Source organism: Tarenaya hassleriana, unplaced genomic scaffold (genome assembly GCF_000463585.1).
Source record: "Tarenaya hassleriana unplaced genomic scaffold, ASM46358v1 Cleome4, whole genome shotgun sequence".
In the NCBI taxonomy this organism is placed as follows: Eukaryota; Viridiplantae; Streptophyta; class Magnoliopsida; order Brassicales; family Cleomaceae; genus Tarenaya; species Tarenaya hassleriana.
Genome location: NW_010966881.1, coordinates 3,572,833 through 3,595,531, shown reverse-complemented (window position 1 = coordinate 3,595,531; position 22,699 = coordinate 3,572,833). Strand labels below are relative to the sequence as shown.

The window sequence follows — 22,699 nt, the reverse complement described above, 5'->3', positions numbered from 1 at the left end:
GTTTTGTGTGGTAAGCCGTATCTTTTTTCTTTACCCAAGTTTTTCAGGGTGTCCGACCACAACCTCGCAGGCTCGGCCTTCTTGATCGTACCGAACAACTCTTCCGTTACAGTTACGGTATTTTTTTTTTTTTGAATAAGAGGGATTAACACGTCGAAAATAGAGAGAGATGAGAAGTTCGGAAAGCTATTTAGTAAAAGATTTTTAAAAAAAAGTAATCAAAGTTTTTATTATTCAATTAATGATTTCAAAAAATCAACTAAAATTTTGTGCTTTTCAAAATTAGCATTTATATATTTGTATTGTTATTCAATTAACAAAGTTTGGAAACTTTTAAAAAGAAATAGTGTCACTTCAAAATGCATATTAAAAAGATATCGAATTAAGGATTTATATAAATTTTAAAAAATAGAAAATACATTATTTTATCTCTGACAATATTTGTAAAACGGGTGTGAGTCAAACCCGACTTGTTCTGATCTAAAAATATTTTTATCATCTAATCCAATCGATTTTTTAACTAAGTAAAAAATAAACCAGTTCAACCTTAATCCATGAACTTAACGAACCGATTTTCGAATTAAATATATAATTTTAAAATATAATTAAAAAAAATTTAAATTTTAAATAAAACAAACTAAATATCCAATAAAAATATAATTTTTATATAACAATATATAAAAATATTAAAAATTTAAATAAATATATTTTTTTGTGAGCCAGTTCCGGCTGGTTCACCACGAATCCGTTTCGTGATGAACTGAACCGTTTGGGTTTTTTTTTTTTTTTAAATATTCTAAATTCGACTATGTACTGGCTCGTTGTCATAAGGGGGAATCCTTTTACACCCCTGGATAATAACCAAAGTTTTTTTAACATTAATATTTTAAAAATATATATATATATATATAATATATAACCCCTCAAATCCACTGATTTAAACTCTAATAAATTTCACCTCTGACACAGTCGGATCTCAGAAGCTAAAAGCCTTCCTGGTCGAGGTCAGCGTGGCCATCTTCCATGGCGGACGCAATCCCATCCACCACTTCTCCGCAATCTCCATCTCCACCTCCGCCTCCGGTAAGCTTCCCTGACTCGTTTGCTTTCCTGCGATTCTTTGCAGTTTCGATCATGCCCTGATATATATTGTGTTTTCCTGCGACGTCGATTGCCGAAATCTCGAATTCCAGACATCTGAATCCGTTCTGACGTATAATCTTAACAGTTTGTGGAGGTTATCTGTAAAATCTCTGGTAGGAACTACCGATTTGCATCTGGAACAAAGGCGGAATTCGCTGTATCGTTGATCAATAGGAAGCTGGGTTTTGTGAATCCCCGTGTGATTTACATCGAAGCTTTCAAAGAAGGTGAAGAACCGATCAGCTTTGGGCCTCATGCGGATCTTGTAGATTATGGGCATAATTGGAGGTTAAAGACAGTAACCGATACAATTCATCCTGGTAACTATGCTTGTCTCTTCGCTTTTAGCGTGTGGATTCGGCAATACATTTATGTTTTGAACAAATCATTTGAGTGTCCGAGGAGGGTTTTCTTAAAAGTTCTTGTCTCGATCCATGAAAACACTTAGATGATGTGTGGTCGAATGTGTTTTGTGTCCTCTGTGTATGGTCTAAAAAATATGCAGAACTGTTTTTTCGACCTCTTGATGGTTTGTAAATATCTTTAAGGTGTATCTCTGTAGCTGTAAGGATGATACTATGCTAATAGAATTCACATTCAACCAGAAAAAAAAAATAAAATAAAAGGAGAAGAACTTGGATAAGTATCTGGTAGTGCTTAAGACAGTAGTAGTAGGGATTATGATGATGTCAAGATGGCAACTTGTTCGAGCCGTGTATCTTTCCTCTGTTTGTTTCTCTTTATTTTCTATAGGATGAGCAGATATGAATTTTCATTTGATAGTTATTTTAGTAAAGTTCGCTTGAAATCTGATAGCGGTAGTACCGATTGCTATGGTTGTGGTGTTGGTGGCCGCATAGGTACTGTGATGTTTTTCAATGGCGGAAATGATGGTTGCAATGATATTGTTTTCATTTTATAGTTATTTTAGTAAACAAGAGAAGGGATCTTGTTTTCAGCTTGCATGCTGCAGCTGCAGCTCTACCTTTTTCTTTTCTGCCTTTTGGTTCCTGTTATTTCTTTTGGTGATATTTTTCTGTAACCTTCTGAATTCAGGAGCAGAGCATAGCGATGGTGTTTCTCGGCAAATACCAAAGAAGTTTCCTCCTTTATCACCGGTAAATTTCCTGTGCTCCATTCATTACATTGGATGAGGTTATGTGCCTGGTTTCTATGTGTTTTATCTTGTCACAATGCAAAATGCATTGTGATCAATGATTGAGCCTGAATTTCTAAAACTCCTAGTGAGAAGAAGTTCCCCTACCTCATCTACTTGGAAACTTGTGTATTAGGAAACTTCTTTCTTGCTTGGCTCATATTGGAGCTGGATCTTTGAGTATCAAATGATAGAGTCCATAATGATGTTGACCCAATTATTTGGGGTAGATGTTACAAATCACACTTGTGCCATGAATCGTCCAATACCCGGTTTTTTATTTCCTCGCATTAATCATATCTTCGTCCGATGAATACCTTAAACAATAATCCGCACCATTCATGGCTCTGCATTAGGCTAGCCAGAAGAATTACATAGACTGAACTGTGGTTAAATGCCTCGTTAGCAAGACGCATTATGTACAGAGATTTGGATCTATTTCTACAACTTCTCTAGTCAGTTGTTGAAGATTCCTACCCCCGTTTTTCTCATCCACTTGTTTCTTTTGTTTTCCACTTGTTTTTTCTCATCCATTTACTATAACCACATTGTATGGTGATATGGGTGGAAACTAGTTCATATTTTTTTCCGTATGTTTACGGTTTGCGTCACAGGTTTCCGATGATTCAGAGCTGACAAGGAGGAGTTCGAGACCGGAGGCCAAGCAGAGGTTAGGCCTTTACATTGGCAAAATATTGATTGCATTTGCAGTGATGTTTGTCCTTGGTGCTTTCTTCACAATAGCTCTTGAGAACCTTCCACGACTAATATTACTCTTAAACTCTTCCATGTAGTTTGTGTGGTTTTGGTTGTATAATCATTTTGCTCTTATTGCATACAACTGGTTAGTCTCCTTTCCTAAATTTCACATAACCTATGAAAATGCATTCAGTTTCAATCTTGTAAATGTTCTTCAATTGTTTTTCATAATCATGCATTCAATTATATATATATATATATATATATTTTCCTGGAGGTGAGCAAACAAGCTAAACCAGTAAACTATAAAGCCTTCTCAAATCTAAACCACTGAATTCTATTTCGAATGGAAATTACTTTTTTTTTTCCTGAAATTTCAGATATACTTTTCAGCATCACAAACTATTTTTTTTCTGCCAAACAAATATTTAATGTTGTAAATTATGTTAGTTAATTATAGGAGGTTACAAAAAGAACACCAAATGGTGTCACCGGTTCGATGGACTACACGTTTTAATGCACAAAGAGAACAAGAAGACCAACAACATCAAAGAATCCAAGGAAGACCAACTATGGCAGTCATGTTATAACTTGTACATATGGTCAGATTTATATATAAAAAAAATTATCAAAATTTTTATCAAATAGTAATAATTATGATAAAAAAAAACAAATATATATATATACACGTTTTAATGCACAAAGAGAACAAGAAGACCAACATCAAAGAATCCAAGGACGATCAACTATGGCAGTCATGTTATAACTTATACACATGGTCAGATTTATATAATTATGATAAAAAAAACAAATATATATATATGTATAATTTGTTGAGAAATTCTTAAAAAATTCTAGTCAACAATCTACGAATCCCTTTTTTGTTATCTAAAAAAATTATAAATTGTAAATAACTCATATGAGTTTACCTCGAGTCGGTTTACGTACCGAGATAACTCGTTTTTAAATATTTTAAAAGTACCCTTTATAAAAAAATATATAAAAAATCACACCAAAAAAAAAAAGGCTTAGAACTGTAGAGCATGTACACCGTTAGTGCAATATAAAAAAGCGAACTGTAACGTTCCCCAAGGAAAATTAATAATAACGAAAAAAAGAAAAGCAGAGGAAAGAGAAAAAGATGTACTTTTGATCCTTCACGTTCTTTTTGCCTTTTTATTTCTTTTTCTTTCTCCCATCAAATCAATTTCTGTTTCTGAGGTTTTTTTGTGGGTTTTAGTGAGCGGAAAAAAGTGGCATCTCTTCATCTCTTTCCCAAGAGAGAAAAAAAATTTCTCCTTTTCCCTCCTTTTTTTCCTTTCAGAAAGCTCCGCTTTTTTTTTTTGCGTTGAAGAGAAAATTTTCTTTCGCTTTCTTTTCGTTTCTCGTTTCCCTTTTTTTCTTTTCTTCTTTTTCGTTGGAAAGATTTCGCATTTCGGGTTCTTTTTATGCCTTAATCTGTTTTCTTCGTGTTCTTCAGCACAATATTCATCTTCTGGCAAGTGACCCACAAAAAGAAAATCATCATCGTCGACCTGTTCTTAGAGGAAATTTTCAGAGAGAAATGGACGGTTGTGATTCGCTCAAGCGCAGAGATCCGGCCATCAAGCTGTTCGGGAGAAAGATTCCGTTGCCGGAATCTCAGATTCCGACCAAACCCATATCCTCTGTACGTCCAGTTTTTCGTCAACCACCATCTTTTTATATGCAAAACTACATGCATATACGTACGTTTTTATGTATATTATGATATTATACGTGTATGATGATTTTTACTAGGTGGGTGGGTGTTTACTTGGTGCAAAAAAAAGGCGAACGCTTGATTGCGAAGTTCTTGCTGCAGTGACTGCTGAATTTCTCGCATTTTCTGATTGTTTCTCGGGAAAATGTTGGTTTGATGCCAATGATGCGGTTGTTTTCGGGGGTTTAGAGAACGATGTCGTTTTAGGGTTTGAAGTGAAAGCTTTTGCCAAAGATTTTAGCTACAAAGCTCTCTTTTGCCAGAATTAGAATTTGCCTGATTCAATGCCATATGGTCCAGTTTCCGTATGTGGATAAAATCCTATTGCTCCCCTTCTATGGAAACTTAATCATTATAATCATTGATTGATGCCCAAGAAATTTTCTAATGGTACTTGGTTAGGTCCTGAGTGGCGGGCCACGTCTTTTATCTCTTTGTTGAGAGACTGTGATGTGACCTATCCACCTAATTTCTGAGCATATCAACTGGGTTGCTTGTATCTCTGTATCTACATTCATATCTGCTCTTATGTTATGCATTAAATTTGATTTTTCATGTATTTGCTTTGTTATGGCATAATCATGTTTGACACAGATGATGAATTTTACCATCTTGTCTGGATTTCAGGAGATTACAGATGCAGTAAAAAATCCGGATTTTTACTTGGGATTATCGAATTCGAAAGAGGAACATAAAGTTTGTGGAGAATCAAATGGTGAAATTGTGAAGTTTAAGTCCAAAGAGGAGCAGAGCGAGGCTGGTGGGACAGAGCAGGAAGAACAGGAGAAAGCTTTCAAGAAACCGGACAAGATCATTCCGTGTCCGCGGTGTAACAGTTTAGACACGAAGTTTTGTTACTTCAACAACTACAACGTAAACCAGCCGAGGCACTTTTGCAAGGACTGCCAGAGATATTGGACGGCCGGCGGGATGATGAGAAACGTTCCTGTCGGTGCTGGACGCCGCAAGAACAAGCAGTTCTCCTCTCAGTACCGTCAGATTCTTGTATCTCCGGGTGGAAATCCGATAACCAAGATCGAGACGACCGATTCAGTGAATAACCAGATTGCTTCTCCTGTCGGAAGCGGGATAGTTCTTAAGTTTGACACTGAACCACCGGTTTGTGAATCCATGGAAACAATGCTACAGCTCGGAGGTCAGAAGAATGTAAAAACTGCGGGTATTGGAGGGCATGAACCCGAGCAGTCTGATTCTCGGGCTTCTGCATCGGCAACTCCGGGTAATCGTAGTCACGATTTAACAGTCAACGTTCTGACAAAAGAACAAGCTACTCCACAGGGCTCACTTCCTTTTTACCCTTTTCCTCCATGGAGCTTTCCTATGAATGCTGGTTTGAGCGGTATCGCTGCAGAAAATGGCGGAAACACGAGTCGTATTCAGCTTTTTCCTACTCCAATGCTAGGGTTTCTCGGAGGCGGATTCCCTCCGAACATACCCTTTCAGTTCTTGCCATCCTCGTACTTAACTTGCAGGCCGACGATGCAAGATCCGTCTCTCTCTGTTTCAAATGGTAATCTCTTATCTCCGTCAACCAGTTGCGGTTTGGAAAACCGTGGATCTCCGATTCTCGGAAAGCATCCGAGAGAGTCTACCGGTTTCGAGGAAATGCACGTGGGAAAGTACATTTTGGTCCCGAGGACGGTGAGGCTCGATGAAACGGAGGCAGCTTCAAAGTGTAATGTGTTGGGTGTTATATCCGAAAAAGTGAGCATTTCACCCGAAGTTGCGGGGTTTAAAGGGCTGGAACCTAATTTCGGGAGCAACCATATCTTGGAATCTAATCTTGCTTCCCTTTCTCATCCCCAAACTTCCGAAGAACGTATCTGAACAACGACGTATCCGGAAAAAAAAAACCCGAGATCCGAAGAAGCGTATCTCTACGCATCCGCTCTTGCTGAACCAGGATTGGTTTCGATGAAGAAGATTCCGGTCTTCTGAGAATGAACAAGAAGAATTTCATGTCTGAATCAAACCCTCTTACTGATATGAGATCAAAAGCTCGATGATATCTGTTAACAATCTACCAGTTCTCGTCCAAGCTTCTGTTCTTGTTCAAATCTTGTAAATGTTATATCCAGAAACCATATTTGATGCGACATGGTTCCCTTACCATATGATCTGTTATGAAAATTTTATTTTTGCATTAAATTGCATAAAATGGACTGTCGGTATAACATTATCCTTTGGCACAATCTCTATGCACTATCGGAGAAAATGTTCGGTTATTATTATTATTGTCGTCGTCGTCGTCGTGTTGTCTGACGAAAATTCCGAACCCCAAAACCCGAATCTTTCGGGTTTTATTATAATTGAATTTCATTTTTAAGTTGATCGAAAATAATTTTTTACACAAAATTAGGATCGAATTGAACATGAAATTATAAAAAAACGAAAATTTCATTATAAAAATTATTTTTATTAAACATTGAATTCAAACTAATGAATATAACTTAAATTAAACTAAAATAATATAAAATTGAATAAACATAGTTTTTTAAAAACTAAAAATTTCAAATAAAATAAAATCTAATATAATATAGCATTTATAAAAACTAGAGATGTAAACTATTAAGAAAATGAACAAGTAAAAGAAAGACTTTAATTAAGCGTTCGTTATCTATGTCGTAGACTCCGACTAAATTATCATTCTTTGTTGATTTGGAAAATAAAGTCCTTTATGTGTTTTTTATTTATTTATTTTTTTTTTTGGTGAAAGCTTTCGCCACTTCACCTTTTGAGGTGGAAAAATCATCTTTATCTGATTTAAAGTTCGTTTCGATTTTGGGTCGCCGGAATATTATTATTATTTGATCCGTAGACTCTTCTTCTTCCTTCCCCGGCAAGGAAAGAAGGAAAACCTCTTCCCGTTGACTTCAGTCGTCGTACGGTACGACTATGCACAGCTAAAACATAACTAATCCAGTTTAGTTTGGTTTTGCAATCTAATTTAATATCTCACTGTCCGAATTAACTTGAACCAAACTGAACCGACATCGAATTATCGAAACGAACTATGCGAATCCGAAAATTTCTTTGTTTTAGAAATAAATTAGTCTGAATCCGATGTTAACCAAACCAGGGGTTAGATGTTCCAGATTTGGTTCGGTATTTGTGTATCGGTTTAGTTTAGTTCCGGTTTTAATCTGTTTGGAAACCGGAGTAAAATTCGCCGACAGCCTTGTGAAACAAAAGGTCCCTTTTTAAGTTAACGTAATTGATCCCGGTTTGGTTTTTTTAAGTTGAAGTAATATAACCAACCCTTACTTGATCTTATTCTAAAATTAACGATAACCCCTTTTACATCTCTATCTTTAACCTGAGGGCCATGAAATCTAAGATTAGGAGGAGGATATTGCTAAGCCCATAACCAAACGATCCCTGCATCTGCGTCTCTCAACTCAATTGGTGCATCAAATTAAAGGAACAATACCAAATTCAGATTCAATAGCATAAACCTCTCTGTCTCCAAAAGATCTTTGGACCAGTGGTAATAGTAACCGGTCTGGTCTGGCCTGGCTACTGATCGAAAAGAGGCCGGTAACCGTCGGATTCATTAGCCATCTCCTCGAGGCTCCTGTCAGTTCTCTCCTTGTCGAGATCAAGCTTCTGCTTCAGTTCCTTCTCCTTCTCGTCTATCTAAAATCACACAACAGATTTCGTAAGCCAGGATGATTCAGCTCCACGAAGGCGAGAAACTAATGATGGGGTTATAATCAAATCTTACTGCGTCATATATCTCGTCATTCTTCTCAAAATCGCCGCCTTTACGAGGCAAGACGTGAATATGAACATGGGGAACTGTCTGCCCCGCTTGAGGGCCGTCCTACACCGAGTGACAAAACATCCAGAATCAGTTCTCGCCTCAAATTCCGTCATTTATATGATAAGGTGAAGGCAAAGTTTATCAAACACCACACCAATAAATGTAATTGCAAAGAGAAGTTTACTTGGATAGCAAAAGTGAGGGAGGATGCTTTATGGAAGGTTTCAAGCCGAGAGCCGACTTTTTGTGCGGTAAGCCATAAATCGCTGGTCTCGTCGGCTGTGAGATCGACAAAACGCTGAACATGGTGCCTTGGACAGACGAGAACATGTGCTCATGTGGTCAAGTCACCCAAATCTTATAATGCAATAACTAATCTAAAGGAAATCTAAAAAGACAAAAGCAAGGAGCCGAAAAAGGATATGACCTGCAAAAGAGAGGAAGGGGCATGAGAAGGAAAAGACTGGGGGATGTCTAAAAGAAAACGCAAGTCACGGGGAAACAAAAGGGTATACCGGGAAGAAGAGGGCGGAGATTAACCATGGCGTAGGAGAGACGGGTAGCGTAGAACACTTCCCGGGGATCAATTTTGTAGGGCCCGAAGGTGTAGTAAGAACAGGTCGACATCTGTGGAGACATCAAGACAAAATGATTATGCCGGTTACTAATCAAACCAGAGAAGAGAAGAGATGTTGTTTACTTGCCTTTCTACGGTAACAGATACTTGATAATATTGTCTTCCCACTCGATTGCAGCTTCAGCATTTCATCACCATTGCTTCTTCTTCTTCTTCTCGGATTTTGGTCTGAAAATGTTAAAGTCAAACTGGGATTTGTAAAGAGATTTGACAACAAAATCACGGATCCAATACAATTTCTCTGGTCTTCCCATTCACCCTGTCTCCTTTCGATCACAATCTAATCATTATCAAGATGGAACCGACATTTACAAAAGGATGATGATACGATAGGATTGTGGATAACCAGCAAATCGATATCATGCAGCGACAGATGCGATCATACAATTTCTCTCTGTAACTTCTACAAGAAGCTCTACAGGAGGAATCCCAATCAATAAAGGAAAGCGAAAAGCCAAAAAGCTAATGTGAACATTCTGTCTGAAATTTCCTCGAACAGCTTCTGAGCAACCTCATGCAAGAAACATTTCAGACATTCACACATTCACACATTCAAACCCTCAACTCCAAAAAAGAACCAAATCTGATAAAAACTCGTAAAATGACATAGCCAGACTAAGCAAAGACCACAGAGCTCAAATGCGAATAAGATTCAAGGGGAAAAAAAACAAATTTGTTCTCCAGCTCTGTATCTAATCTCCGTTTTTTTTGGGTAAAGTTTGGCCCAAGATGGATTCGAACATCAAGATAAAAACATGTTCCTGTTAGAACAAAAGAGCCCTGAATCCATTACAGAACATCAAGATAAAAGCATGTTCCTGTTCCAAAATTCAGGCATAGAGAGAACGAAATCGACAACAACTGAGATTACGCCAATCATCGAAAAACCTTCATTTTCTACTGGGTTCAGCAAATCAAAATCCAGGGAAAAAAAAAACATGTGAATCGAAGGGGGGTTCGAAACATAGAATGAAAGAGAAAGCGAATACCTTAGATTTTGCCGTCTTCAAGAACGATCGTTACTCTCTTCAGTGCTTCACCGTTTGGATCCCGAGTTATGGTGTGTCAGAAGCCCTACTTTTTATTGGTACATTACAAAATAAATAAATAAATATAACATGTCCATATTTTAACAAATAAAATATTTTTATACATCATGTAGTGAATAAAACAAAGCTTATAAGCCAATAGATATGTTCTTTCTTTTTTTTATATATAAAATATTTACCAGATCAAAATATATAAAAATGGAATCCTTTACAGTTGAAGGCTTGAAGCATGCAGATTTGTAGATGTAATTTATTGTTCTATAATTGAATAAAATGAAAGAAAATTAATCAGGTTCGAGGTCATCTACAACTACAATGCCAAGAAAAACCAGATCCTATATTGAAAACTTTGATACAATATTATATCACATATCCGTACAACACAGAGCCACTCTAAATGTCACGTGACGAAAGAGGCGGCCCTTTTATTCAGACAAGAACCAGCAAACCCAGAAAAGGTCCAAGTGATGAGTTAAACTGAGTGACATATTCATATACGTAAGCAAGAGTTCACTCTCTCTCTGTCACATTTTCGAGGTTAGACGGCTCAACGTTGCTTCTATCGACCCGTGGGGTTCGTCCGTCGGTAGATACACGTCGTCTTCGAACTGCAAAACCCGTCGTTATCGTTAAAACCAAACCGATGATTATGCTAAAGCTCGACCTTTTTAAGAGCTTGCAGCACAGTGGAAAACAGGCGAGAGGGGTAGGGGTGGACACGGGTTGATACCCGATCTAAATCTAAACCCAAACATCTCAGATCTCGCGAGATATTATCCGATCTTGAATCCATTTTGATCGGGTACTCTACTCAAATTTCGGGGTTTTCCCCGAGCTACAGGCTTGTGACGATATCTTCTTTTTCTTGGAAAATAATCATGTATACAAACCATTCAAGAGTTGATGACTCTCACCTTCACTATTGGAGGGTTTTCCTTGCTCGAGAGATTTACAGGTAAAAAATGGATGTTCGGCATTTTCAGGTGAATCCACGATACGTCGATGAACCTGACAAAAGATCACCCACTCAATCTCGAAAAATTTTCCCGAAAATGTCGTGACAGCTAACAGAAAGACGTTGTTAAAGAAGAAGATACCTCTTCAGCACGGCGGTTCCCATAAGGTATAGAGTACGTTGGACCGACGGGCTGTACACACCGACTTCTGGTTGGCCGAAGAAGGTTTCCGTCACAACTTTCTTTACTTCCAAAAACTTCTCGGCAAAGTAAAGTTTCTCTCTCGGAACGGTTGAAACCGACTCGTATGAATACCTGTATCCATCCCATATGCATTTACATGAGCCGGCGTAAATATAATGATCGTAAAAATTGTAACGAAAACTTACCTCCACGATGCGCTGACTTCCGTTGCAAGCATTCTTTCTCGAGTCTCGGGAAGAACGGTGTATTTGTCTCGGACAAAACCCTCAAACCCTGACTGTTCATTACCATAAAAAAACCTTGGTGTGAATCCAATCAACTATTAGGGCTTACATAGATCTCCTTTTATAAAATATAACTGCAAAAACGGTATGTGCTTTACCTTGGTTGTCTTAAGCAGAGCCAGTCCTTCAATACCAGACGTTAATTTCAGTGCACCCGACTTTTGTACTACTGCCTTGGCCGTATGCTTCTCCGATCCGAGCTTAAAACCTTCAACGAAGTAACGATTGAGAAAACGATCAAAGTAGAAATTAATCGATTGTTTCATTCAAATCAAGAAACCCACCATGTATATGCGGCTTTCCGTCTACGGTTACACGCTCCCAAGGCTTTTCAGTAACGTTAACCATGGCGGTGAAAACCTGGTTTAGGACAAAGAAAGAGATTCATTCGTCGAGAAGCAGAGAAGGCAGCGAGATAAAACCCGTATAATGTTAAACTGATTCAGGCAATGTCGCGTTATAAAAATAACACGAAAAGCTTATACGTATACGTTAGTTTAATTCTTGGGTGGAATTATGTTAATTGTGCATACCTGTGGATAGAAGGAGCAGAAGTGTTTACCGATATAAATAGCAAATTCCTCTGCAGAAACCCGCTCGACGCATTCTTTAGCTTTCGCATAAACCTGCATTTGAATATAGAGAACTGTCACATATATATATTCGAGTCTATACGAATTTTTCGATCTATGTGACTTAATTGCAGCAAGTGCTACAATCAAGCAGGTCGATAGATTACGAGCCGTGATAATACATGAATGGGGAAAGAATTCGCTTACGGTATTCTTCATGGTATCAGTTGCGACGATTTCGGAGTTGTCGTCGCTGAGGTAGGAGGAGAGGCAATGCGAGAGAAGGCTGATACTGACATTCCATTCAACAAAGTGATGAGATCCATCACGAGTTCGGCGCCATACTCTTCCGAGCCTCACCCTCGCCTTCCCGTGCCTCTGTTCCAGTCTGAATCCATTCGCTTCTTGCGCCATTGCTTCTACAGACAGGTGAAATCTTCTCGACAGAATCTATATGTCTAGATAACGATGTTGTTCAGTTAGATCACACACAATACATCCATGGGCTTAGTCATCGATCATTCTGTTTCTCTTATTGCCCTAATTTCTGAGACAAGACCTAAAGCTGCAGATAACGTTGTATGTTCTACGGATCAAACAGAAACCAAAAACAGGGTCCGAATATCAATGGTTTAAGCCCTAAGTCTATGAATCAGCTCCACTGAAGGACAGATTCAAGAGATCTAACAAGATCAAGATAATCACTTCATGGGTACCCACATAATTAAAATTGAAAATATCCGCAGATTTGTAGAATAAACTGAACTTAGAGACGAATTTTACTGGATTTGTCCACAGCAATGGACACTAAATCATCGGAATTCCGACAAGCGGATTCGGAAGCACAATTAAGAGAAGGCAAAGTTGGATAAATCAAAATCCCATGCAGGAGCAGATTGAAGAGATGCGTCTAAAGGCGATCACGAGTAGAGAACTACGAAATATACAGTTGGATCGCCAGACCCACAAAGAATCACGAGATGGGTACCCACAAGAAGTATATAGATCAAGATTTATGAGGCTAAAATTGAAACCCTGAGTACGGATTTGTCGGATTCTTCCGAGTGTTGAGGCACTAATTGTTGTGATTTTGACAAGTTGATTGTGGACGAGCGAGAAACAAAGTACCTGCAAACAGTGGTTTGGTTTCTGGAGAGAGAGAGAGAGAGAGAGAGAGAGAGAGTGTGTGTTCCGTGGGTGAAATATGTAATAAGATTCGTTTAGAATTGTGATTCTTCACCGTTTCAGAATACGAGTATAAATACGAGGACGATTTTATTAGGAGTTTTTGGGTTGTCGTTTTAATGGAGTGTAAATAATATAACGTTTATTGATATTTAATAAAATGTTTTCATCAATTACTTCAAAATTGTGTTATTGAAATTGTTCTTTATAACGATACCATTACACTGTTTAAATAGAAATTATCTGATATATGCGCAAGATATATTTGTATGTGGACATATATATCGATAAACTTATGTTGGTAATACTTACGTAATGTAATACCACTAATATTAATTTTAATTATTTCATATAAAATTAATATGAATCAATTATATATAGGTGTGTATAACTATGAATTAAACAAACACGCACAGACAGAGCCCACAGTGTTATATATATATATATATATATATATATATCACACACAGAGACAGAGCCCGCAGTATTTTCGTGGTCAGCGGTATTTTCATGTTAGGGAACAAGAAATTTACTAAACTAGACATCGAGTCCGAGACCACAGTGACATCATGGAGGACAAATTGGTAATTTAAGTGGATGGAGGGAGTCTCGGTCATAATCCATAAGTTCTACTGCTGTTTCACGAAATTTTTTTTTTCCAGAAACCCACGTGAGTTTAGGAACCACTAGAGTTTAATTTTAATCAAATACTGTAAGATTTGGAGTGATAATTCTAAAAGATTTGGTATTAAATAAAAAAACCATACGGTAATAATCTCAAATTATGCAAAATCCCTTTTAGGGTGAAGACTTCTCACGTTAACCAGTAGAAGAACAGGACGCGAGGAGATTCCGTTTCATAGCTAAATTTCAATAACCAGTGTAAAGTTCGGTCCGGGGTAAACCGGTATCCATACCTTCGGTTTCCAACCGGTATACCTTCGGTGAGATGCCTCTTTTTGCTTGCGACATAAATGGACCGCCTTGGTGTAATCTTGGCAACACGAAAACTGTAGAACTTTCGCTTGCAATACACAGACATAATAAAAGAAGCTACAATACAAACAATTCAACTGACATGTGGTGAATGCTGGTCATGAACAAGTCCCGACCACAAGGAAACGCAATAGCCGATGCCCATTCTCAAACACACGCACAAACGCTTTCTTTATTCACAGAATGACGGTTTTTTTGCTTCTAAACAAAAGGGAATGCATAACGATTGATATAATCAATGAGCTTAAGCTCGTGGGAAAGGCTTAGTGATTTCGAAAGGATTTTCTAAGCAAATGGGTTACCTCCAATGGAAGCAACAGGCTCTTGTGCCGCCGTGTTCCTACAAGATACACGAAAATGAGAAGTAAGCTCCGTTAGAGGGAAAGATCGAACGTTACATCGTTAGACGAGAAAAGATTCTAATCACGCATGAAAAAGACTCAAAAGAAAGGAAATGAGTTACGAATCAAGTCATTGTACAAGAAAAAAGATTCTTATCACTTGAATGATACATAATACTTAATGGATAGCTATACGGATCTAGGATTTAAGGTTTAGGGAACGACGTGCGAATCAAGTCTCTGCATAGTTCAGATTCAATAGGCTCATCACCAGACTAAAATCACGTCGGGAAGCATGCAGAGACAAAAATGTTGGCGTTGTCTACATAATAAAGCCTATACAATGGTTTCCATGAAAGTATGTGCCTGTGATTTGGGAATGTCAAGAATTTGTTAAGGTTGTCAAACCTGTGAAGAGACATTAAACCAATGACAGCATCACATGTGAAAGAACATGGAATTGTGAACTTACTGTAACTGAGATGTTGATGCTTGCCCCGTCATGTAGGTTAAGCCACCTACATCAATATTTCAAGAAAAATAAGCAACAACCGACACAAATGAAAGACGATATGGATATAGCCCACACAGGAGTCGTTCTCGGCCTAAATAATAAACAAACAATCACTAATAACACCTCCTTTTGCCCGATTTTTCAGTCGTAAAATAAAACAAACACTTTTGTAGTCTGCCCCCAAACAAAAGAGTTTCATTCTTGATGTTTTTGGACTCAATCCTCATGCAAATACCAAAGATATAAACAACTTGAATTTGCTATACTGAAACTGGGGAGAAGACAAAATGCTTGTCTATGCAAACATTTAACGCAGCACAGTGAAAAAGGTGATTTTCTTGAACCGGTTTCATTAATGTAAGCTCTTGGAACATCGGTAACTTAATGTTACCTTGAGCTGCTGCTGGAGGAGGTGGATACGAGGCTTCGAAATCTGCAGCGAACCATGGCTGGTTTACACCAGAATGGAAGGTTGCTGGTGGCTGGATACTGGGTAATGCCGTGTGCAAGGAGCTCATGTCCAAGAACTGGTGTTACACATAAGGGAGAGGCGATCAAACTCATATTTGTTTTGAAACATCAAAAGATTCCTAGATATACGTGGAAATGCCGGTGTCTACACTGAGCACAATTTATATTTACCGTTGAAGAATCAATTCCATTAACACTCTTTATACATGTAATGAACTCTAAGCTACAGAAAAGTCATTTACTTCCTTTCTTCTAAGAGGTAATCCTAACAGCAACATGTATGAAACACCACCCCGACATTGACAATCGTATAGGAAAAACCAAATGAACATAAATAATAGCAACACACTGAAATGGAATGTTTCAACGACAAGACATCATTTGGGAATTCCTGTGGACAGGATTCGAAGTTATGCGAACATCTCTGATCATGACAACCAACAACTGCCACTTCCCCACCCTATATAATGGAAAAAATGTATCACTCCCTCGGCAAATAAAATATTTCACATTTTGACAAGCCCAGCCAGATTTTAATTAGACCACTAAGTTTTTGCTGGAAACCTGTTGTCAGCTGAAAACCTGTGCAGCACACCCACATCCATATTGTATTGCCATGAAAACATGGTCTAACACTATGTATCTCAAGTTAGTAAAAGAATTTCGCAGAAATGGTCATAATTATGAACCATAAGCGAAAGTGTCTGTCAAATAACAAATATCTCAGGCAACATCCTACAAACAATCAGACTATAGAGGTGACTGTAAAGTGTACAAGGGCAGAACTCTACATACCATATTGTCGGGCTCCAACTCCGAATCATAAGGAAGATCAAATGGATTACTTGAATTGTGATCATTTGCAAGCGGCCAAGGTTCTTCCTGCAAATGATGCAAGGCATTAGTCACTGATTGACATGATTGAAGAAGGCTGGAGAAGAAATATCAAGTGCAAACCATCACTGGCTCCAAAGATAGAGGGTAAAATGGTGCTGGAACAATGTTCCCCGGAAAACCAAAACCAGAAGGATCATCATGGATTTTGGTCGGCTGGATTCCATCATTGCTGGAGGCCTGGGGCATAATGTTGTCAAAGATGAATAACGGGAAAAAGTTATATAAACTCTCAATTGCATAAAAAGAAAAAGAAAAATGCAACAACCTCTACAACTTGTTGTAGGTCCAAATGTTGTTGATCAACCTTGGAAGATGAATTATTTGCTCCATCTGCCGGTTCACCAACCTGGTTCGCGCAGCCGAAAGGAATGTCCTTAATAGAGTGGTCAAAGGCATTCCATTGCTGTTCACAGAGAATGAGCAGGAATTAGTCTGCCATACCTATCCTATGAATGTATTTTCGGATCTTGGCATCATGATATTATCTTGGGCACAAGCAGTTACAGTGTTTAACTTGTCAGATCAGATCTTGCCTGATGGATATTCATGCAAACAAAGACTAGCAGCACCACCACATTTTCCATGCTTAGGAGAAATTACACTATAATGTCTATAAAGAGGTGTAAATGCCCATGAGGTGACACAAACAATCATTACTAGTGCAATTGAAATGACAGATTGAATAGTAAAGAAGCTAACCGAGTTGGGTGCTAAAACTGCAGTGCCTGAACCACCACATAAATCTTCATGCCATGGACCAGGCACTGACAGAGCAGGCTGGTTGGCACTAGATGGAAATAGTGGCCACTGCATGCTTGAGCTCGGTTGTGAGATTCCTTCAATTTTCACAGAAGAATTATCAAGCTGAGAAAATCCAGAGGAGGTAAAGTTTCCAGTAGTAGGTTTAGCAGCAGGTACAGGGATGTCAAAAGTAGCCCATCCTTCATTATTTGGAACAGAAATGTCTGGTTTTAAAGTAGCTTGATGATCCACAATCCCAGCAAACAATTCTGTAGATGCGGAAGGATATGCATTGGAAGGTTGATATGAATTCACAGGTGGAGATTGAGCTGCTGCAGAAGGTTGGAATGTATTGACAGAATGAGCCACAGGTGCCCCGGGCAACTGAAACAAATCAATGGAAGGAGTGTTTGTTATGTCTACTTCTTGAGAAACTGATGGACCAAAAAGATCCAATCCTCCGTATGTTGATGATGGAGCAGGAGGTGACGTTTTGTCTTGATGACTTCCTGTACTTTGGTCAATTTCAGTTACTCCATCCGCTACGCCGCCGGAGTTACATGACTTGACAGACATGGAATTGCTGTCAAATGATCTGACACTTCCGAATGATGTAGTTCTCTGAGTGGGGAAATATCAAATTCCAGAGAGTGGCAAGTTAAAGAAAAACATATGCAAAGGTTAAGACACCTAAGAAAATCTGGAGCAAAGCAATATATACTTCTGATATGAGCTCGATGACTTTCAAAACAACTCTTTTAGCAAGATAGAACAATATATCTCTATTTAGCAGCATCAGAAACCATTTCACCTTTTAGTTCTTAAGAAACATATTACCTGATGCTGCCCGTCTGGAAATAAGTTTGCAGTGCGTTGAAGATTTTCACTCGAAGGGCCCTTTGAATGTTGAAACCTCGGACTGCTAAATCCAACTTCCTTCTGAAAATTTGGGGACTCTGTTTCAGACCTGAAAGGATCTCCTCCGCTAGACACGGAGAAATCTGAAGCCCTTGGAGCAGAGCCCTCATTTCGAAACTGGTCCTCGAACGTATGATCACGAAAGCGTCCAGGGCTAAATGCAAAACTAGCAGCTTTAGCATGAAGACCCCTTTCTGAAGCAGACCTGTTGGTGAGTCCCAAGGGTAGTTTTCCATATCGGCGCTCCTCGTACTGATAATCATAAGGAGGGCTTTGGGAGTAGGAATGATATGACTCAGAACGTCGTGTCACAATTTCAGAACTTCCATGGGTCTGTCAATTATATCATAATTAGTTGTATGACTACTTGAGGTTGGAGATGAAGCATGTCAAAACTAATCATAAGAATAGTCATTTACAATAAGAATCACATAGCTGTTTTTGCTTCAACGCCAATTTGATGAGCTTAAATTAATAATATCATAGGCATTAGGCAGATTTTTAAAATTTTATTTTTTAAGTAACAAAAAGTACCGGGTAAATCTAAGGAAAAAAAATATCATGTAACTCTGATGCATTTTGAAAAACATTTCCATAGTTGGACATAAAAACTATAATCCAAAATTCGAGCAAAGATATCAAGAAATTTGTAAATTGGTGCATAAGAGGTAAGATTTTCTTGCCTGACTCTCGCTAGGAGGCTCGTTCGAAGGATTCACTCCAGCATATTTCTTTTGCACATAAACATGTTTTATAAATTCCCGGACTCTATCAGCATTGCTTTAAAATCAAAACAACCACACGAATTTATGGTTATTAAATACTATCGCTGTTTAAGTAAAAAAAAAACGAACCCATGTATCCTGAATCTCTATAATAAACATTAACAGAAGCAAATTATATATTTTACACCTGCTGTCAGGAAGTCTCTGCCGTTGATAGTCCCAGTTTTTCAAATACATTTCTCGGGCACGCTGTAAAAAGAGGAAATCATAAGCTACGTAGAGAAGTATCTATCTCCAATTATTTGAAGAAGAGGAAAGTTTAGCATTGTAGTACCTGATTACCTCCATTTTGAAGTGCTTCAACTTCTTGAGAAGTAAACTTTGCCATAGATACAGACTTCACACGATGAGTAAATTCCCGACTGTAGGACATAGAAAGATACAGATGGTGAAAATTGAAAACAACAAGAGGAAAGGACAGGAAGGGTTACCAACACAGACATTATCATATAAGAGGACCTCAACCAAGAAACAAACGGTTATAAATTAATGCACATTAAATCTCTATGCACAGGAACCAAAAATGGTAGGAAACCCATAGTCCAACAGGAGATGGTGTCTGTACCAAAGGAATATGAAACAAATATGTCTGACGATAGAAAAGGCAGAACTATATTACCCCATCCCATACCAGAGAAGCCCATATTCGTAGAAAAGAGGTGCAACAGGATAAAGAAGAAAAGGACAGCATTTAACAGATTTGAAAAGTTTGCTTTTTGGGTCTGTCTTGGGGGAAGGGGGAAGGTGAGGGCAACTTAAATGCGCAGTAAATGGCTCGATCCGGAGATGAAGCTCATACCCATTCCGACCCATATGGCTCTTACATGATTGGGCAGAACGGCCAAGTCTAACTCAGGTCTGCTCGGTGAAGGGTCCAAATCAGTCCCACTTCCCCATGGTGGCTCTTTGATTTGAAAGATTATGTTAAGCAAGTAAAAGACTAAAAAACAATAAAAAGTAGTATTTAAAAAACTTCCTAACATTATGTGGAAAGTATCACCTTACACAAATAAGCCAACCACCAAAGAAAACGACAGCACTCAAGTATCTCAGATCTTATATTGACAAAGAAAGAGAGAGCAAGTTATGATCCACATCTCACATTCACTTGCAAAAGAAATGAAATCCTTAAAGATAACCCCATCATGGCATCAACTAGTGTGGGTACACTTCCAAACTACTTCCAGATGCAGGATTCATTCCAAATGAAATCACAGAGGAAACTAAGAAATGCAAACAAACTAACACTTGAGGAAATAATATATTCAATGTCTAGACAAAGAGCCGACCCCAAATAAACTTGGGATTAAGGCGATGTTGCTGTTATTGTTGTAGACAAAGAGCTTATTCAATGTGGCAGTACGAATCTATATTAATTGGTGAACCTAAGATGATAGAAATCGAATCAGGCAGAATGCAGGGAACAAGCAAATAATCTTGGGAGATCGAAACATAACAAATATGAAAAATTGCACACAAGGGGCAGCAAAATTCTCAGAAACCCAAAAGGAAGAATGAGTCATAAGGCATGATCAGATACTCACTGTATTCCACTGCAAGCAATGCAAACGAAGGTCCAAAAAGTCGTGCAAACGTATTGAGGACCCTGCATTTGTTCATGACACTAACGCATTAGATCAAGAAACGAATTAAGGTTAAGGGCTTGTCTCAGTGGAAATCCATACTTATGAAAGTGCAAGTATCACCATAACATGAAGAAACTGATGCGAAGCTCTATTGAATAAAGACTTCAACTTTCCAAAATGTCTTTCTATTTCCATACATTCGCAGCCAAACGCACTTCAATTAAAACTCATCAATCTTTTCTCAGGAAAAAACCAAACCCTTTTCATCAAAACATGGAGAGAGAAAAAAAATTGAAAAGGAAATGATGAATTGACAACTCCAGAAGCTTAAGTTCATGTAATATCACAATTCCTTGTGAAACCCATCAGTTAAAGTCGGCACAGATGAAAAACCTCGCAAGAAATCAGAGCTAATCCAAACTAGGAATCACCTAGACAAGAAAAATACGTTGGAGCAGAGAGCATTTCTACCATGCTATTGCAGTTTATACAACGACGGTTCGGTGGAAGCTTCATCAGACCGCGGATAATCTTCTCGTTTCGCTCTTCTTCTCTTCTACTTCCCATTTCGCTCGGACAAAATGACAAACACAAAAGCCCCAAAACAAAGGAAGATCCCGAATCTGCGATTGACTCACGAATCGAACAATTGGGTTTTCCCGAGAAATCTGGGAAAATGGAACTTGAAATATCAGAAAAACGAATTGGATGGTAGATTTTTGAATTTGCACGAACAGGAGACAAGGGTTTTTTCTCTCTTTATCTTCTTTTTTTCCAGGAAAAGGGAAGAGAGGCGAGTGTTCCTTTTTACTCGTCGTTGTTTTTGCCGTCTCCTTCCTGACCCACGGCCACGAGTAAATGATCAAACAATTTATTTATTTATTTGTATCCATCGTTTTCAATTTGAAAAGAAATCTGAGAAAAAGGAATGATGAAGAAAATTTGCAAAATAACATCATATAAAAAAAATTACTTAGATAACGATTATAACAATTTACTTTTTTAGTTTTCTTAATTTTGTAAAACTTATATCTGTCTAGTTTTAAAATAAAATTCACGTTCATTTTGGATTCGGGAAATTTTTCATGTTATAATATTTCCAATTCCTTTAGATTCAAACTTTATATATAAAACAAAATGTGCCGCACTGATAATTCTCATGTTATAGTATTTTCAATATAAAATAAAATGTGCCACACTATCACTCAGTGTAATACATGTTTCTTTCCGGTATTTCGTATAAATGATATAAAATCTAAAACAAAAATTACAAAATCGGAAAATTTTTGTTAGGCGATAAAAAAAAGACAACGAACAGAAAAATATAGAAAAAAAAAAACAATGAAGAAAGAACTTTTTTTTTTCTCGTAAAGAGATTTTGTTTCCTCAAGGGACATGGTTTTCCTTTGCTTTATATAAAAGCTTATTTGGATGTGTAGTTACATTAAAAGGAAAGACAAAGCAAAGCATATTAAGAGACAAAAAAAAGGTTCATTCTTTTGTGAAAATATAAATTTATTAAAACATATATAAATATATTTGCTTTTAGTACAAACATTAAATTTAAATAAATAAAAAAAGAACCACTTGGGCTAGAGGAACAAAAAGAACCAGTGTACAACAATTATTAGGGTTTCAAAATAATCCAAAAATCCAGATTTCAATCTCGAATCTGATTTAGAAAAATCAGGCATTTAATCAATTGGATTCAAGTGTAGATAATAAAAAGTTGTACTATAATTTTGGGTTTAAAATCTTTTCCCGATATCTAAAAAAATTCAATTATATATCATAAACTTGTTTTTTTTTTAATTTAATTGAATATAAAACAAATCAAATTTGGGTTCATAACAACATCTGTTATCTGTAACCTTTGTGTGGTTGATAAAATTTTGGATAATCAACCTCTAATCTCACCCCCTAATAACTGTCATAAATACAAACACAATCAACGTGACCTCGATCATTAGAATCCAACCTACGAGCAACAATAATGCATTTATATCTTTAACCAAAATTAGTGCTTTGAGATTTCTGCAT

The 22,699-nt window shown here is 37.6% G+C and overlaps 5 protein-coding genes across 9 annotated transcripts; 2 read left to right on the top strand and 3 right to left on the bottom strand.

The window, feature by feature from the left end:
* The first annotated feature begins 21 nt into the window (after positions 1-21).
* Positions 22-3,200, top strand: LOC104823775. 2 transcript variants are annotated; one of them, XM_010555489.1, is made up of 5 exons: positions 22-111; positions 970-1,083; positions 1,229-1,463; positions 2,200-2,261; positions 2,914-3,200. In XM_010555489.1, exons 2-5 carry the CDS (start codon positions 1,024-1,026, stop codon positions 3,091-3,093), a joined length of 537 nt encoding a protein of 178 aa, XP_010553791.1. In that variant the 5' UTR covers positions 22-111; positions 970-1,023; the 3' UTR covers positions 3,094-3,200. The 2 variants fall into 2 exon arrangements, with proteins under 2 accessions (XP_010553791.1, XP_010553792.1); XM_010555490.1 differs by having other exon boundaries at positions 41-117.
* Positions 3,201-4,224: 1,024 nt separating this feature from the next.
* LOC104823774 (cyclic dof factor 2-like) lies at positions 4,225-6,874 on the top strand. Its single transcript, XM_010555488.2, has 2 exons — positions 4,225-4,667; positions 5,367-6,874. The coding sequence occupies exons 1-2, from the start codon at positions 4,563-4,565 to the stop codon at positions 6,585-6,587; spliced, it is 1,326 nt and encodes a 441-aa protein (XP_010553790.1). The 5' UTR covers positions 4,225-4,562; the 3' UTR covers positions 6,588-6,874.
* A 1,134-nt stretch (positions 6,875-8,008) lies between these two features.
* Positions 8,009-10,234, bottom strand: LOC104823773 (bifunctional bis(5'-adenosyl)-triphosphatase/adenylylsulfatase FHIT). 2 transcript variants are annotated; one of them, XM_010555487.1, is made up of 6 exons: positions 10,150-10,234; positions 9,228-9,328; positions 9,037-9,150; positions 8,708-8,854; positions 8,485-8,583; positions 8,009-8,396 (listed from the first exon to the last, which is right to left on the bottom strand). In XM_010555487.1, the coding sequence occupies exons 2-6, from the start codon at positions 9,285-9,287 to the stop codon at positions 8,277-8,279; spliced, it is 540 nt and encodes a 179-aa protein (XP_010553789.1). In that variant the 5' UTR covers positions 9,288-9,328; positions 10,150-10,234; the 3' UTR covers positions 8,009-8,276. The 2 variants fall into 2 exon arrangements, with proteins under 2 accessions (XP_010553789.1, XP_019059351.1); XM_019203806.1 differs by having other exon boundaries at positions 9,228-9,312; positions 10,150-10,223.
* A 291-nt stretch (positions 10,235-10,525) lies between these two features.
* LOC104823771 (uricase-like) lies at positions 10,526-13,460 on the bottom strand. Of its 3 annotated transcripts, none has more exons than XM_010555484.2 (9): positions 13,354-13,460; positions 12,433-12,683; positions 12,187-12,279; positions 11,938-12,013; positions 11,752-11,861; positions 11,555-11,646; positions 11,307-11,480; positions 11,124-11,217; positions 10,526-10,817 (listed from the first exon to the last, which is right to left on the bottom strand). In XM_010555484.2, the coding sequence occupies exons 2-9, from the start codon at positions 12,637-12,639 to the stop codon at positions 10,734-10,736; spliced, it is 930 nt and encodes a 309-aa protein (XP_010553786.1). In that variant the 5' UTR covers positions 12,640-12,683; positions 13,354-13,460; the 3' UTR covers positions 10,526-10,733. The 3 variants fall into 3 exon arrangements, with proteins under 3 accessions (XP_010553786.1, XP_010553787.1, XP_010553788.1); XM_010555485.2 differs by lacking the exon at positions 13,354-13,460 and adding an exon at positions 12,992-13,341; XM_010555486.2 differs by lacking the exon at positions 13,354-13,460 and adding an exon at positions 13,009-13,341.
* A 961-nt stretch (positions 13,461-14,421) lies between these two features.
* On the bottom strand, positions 14,422-21,496 carry LOC104823770 (probable ADP-ribosylation factor GTPase-activating protein AGD14). Its single transcript, XM_010555481.1, has 13 exons — positions 21,131-21,496; positions 20,618-20,679; positions 19,348-19,435; positions 19,201-19,262; positions 18,972-19,068; positions 18,208-18,621; positions 17,329-17,991; positions 16,895-17,032; positions 16,690-16,806; positions 16,528-16,614; positions 15,653-15,788; positions 15,220-15,265; positions 14,422-14,746 (listed from the first exon to the last, which is right to left on the bottom strand). Exons 1-13 carry the CDS (start codon positions 21,224-21,226, stop codon positions 14,692-14,694), a joined length of 2,061 nt encoding a protein of 686 aa, XP_010553783.1. The 5' UTR covers positions 21,227-21,496; the 3' UTR covers positions 14,422-14,691.
* Between the last annotated feature and the right edge of the window lie 1,203 nt (positions 21,497-22,699).

What these genes read in the sequence shown, in the direction of transcription:
- LOC104823775 (XM_010555489.1), top strand. Translation starts at nt 1,024, where the DNA reads ATGGCGGACGCAATCCCATCCACCACTTCTCCGCAATCTCCATCTCCA. An exon ending in AACCGATACAATTCATCCTG is followed by an intron (nt 1,464 to 2,199) that starts GTAACTATGCTT and finishes TTCTGAATTCAG; the next exon opens with GAGCAGAGCATAGCGATGGT. An exon ending in AGTTTCCTCCTTTATCACCG is followed by an intron (nt 2,262 to 2,913) that starts GTAAATTTCCTG and finishes TTTGCGTCACAG; the next exon opens with GTTTCCGATGATTCAGAGCT.
- LOC104823774 (XM_010555488.2), top strand. Translation starts at nt 4,563, where the DNA reads ATGGACGGTTGTGATTCGCTCAAGCGCAGAGATCCGGCCATCAAGCTG. An exon ending in CGACCAAACCCATATCCTCT is followed by an intron (nt 4,668 to 5,366) that starts GTACGTCCAGTT and finishes TCTGGATTTCAG; the next exon opens with GAGATTACAGATGCAGTAAA.
- LOC104823773 (XM_010555487.1), bottom strand. Translation starts at nt 9,287, where the DNA reads ATGCTGAAGCTGCAATCGAGTGGGAAGACAATATTATCAAGTATCTGT. An exon ending in GTATCTGTTACCGTAGAAAG is followed by an intron (nt 9,151 to 9,227) that starts GCAAGTAAACAA and finishes ATGTCTCCACAG; the next exon opens with ATGTCGACCTGTTCTTACTA. An exon ending in TCCGCCCTCTTCTTCCCGGT is followed by an intron (nt 8,855 to 9,036) that starts ATACCCTTTTGT and finishes ACCACATGAGCA; the next exon opens with CATGTTCTCGTCTGTCCAAG.
- LOC104823771 (XM_010555484.2), bottom strand. Translation starts at nt 12,639, where the DNA reads ATGGCGCAAGAAGCGAATGGATTCAGACTGGAACAGAGGCACGGGAAG. An exon ending in TCTGCTCCTTCTATCCACAG is followed by an intron (nt 12,014 to 12,186) that starts GTATGCACAATT and finishes GTCCTAAACCAG; the next exon opens with GTTTTCACCGCCATGGTTAA. An exon ending in CTCTGCTTAAGACAACCAAG is followed by an intron (nt 11,647 to 11,751) that starts GTAAAGCACATA and finishes GGTAATGAACAG; the next exon opens with TCAGGGTTTGAGGGTTTTGT.
- LOC104823770 (XM_010555481.1), bottom strand. Translation starts at nt 21,226, where the DNA reads ATGGGAAGTAGAAGAGAAGAAGAGCGAAACGAGAAGATTATCCGCGGT. An exon ending in GTATAAACTGCAATAGCATG is followed by an intron (nt 20,680 to 21,130) that starts GTAGAAATGCTC and finishes GAACAAATGCAG; the next exon opens with GGTCCTCAATACGTTTGCAC. An exon ending in GCATCAACATCTCAGTTACA is followed by an intron (nt 14,747 to 15,219) that starts GTAAGTTCACAA and finishes TGTATCTTGTAG; the next exon opens with GAACACGGCGGCACAAGAGC.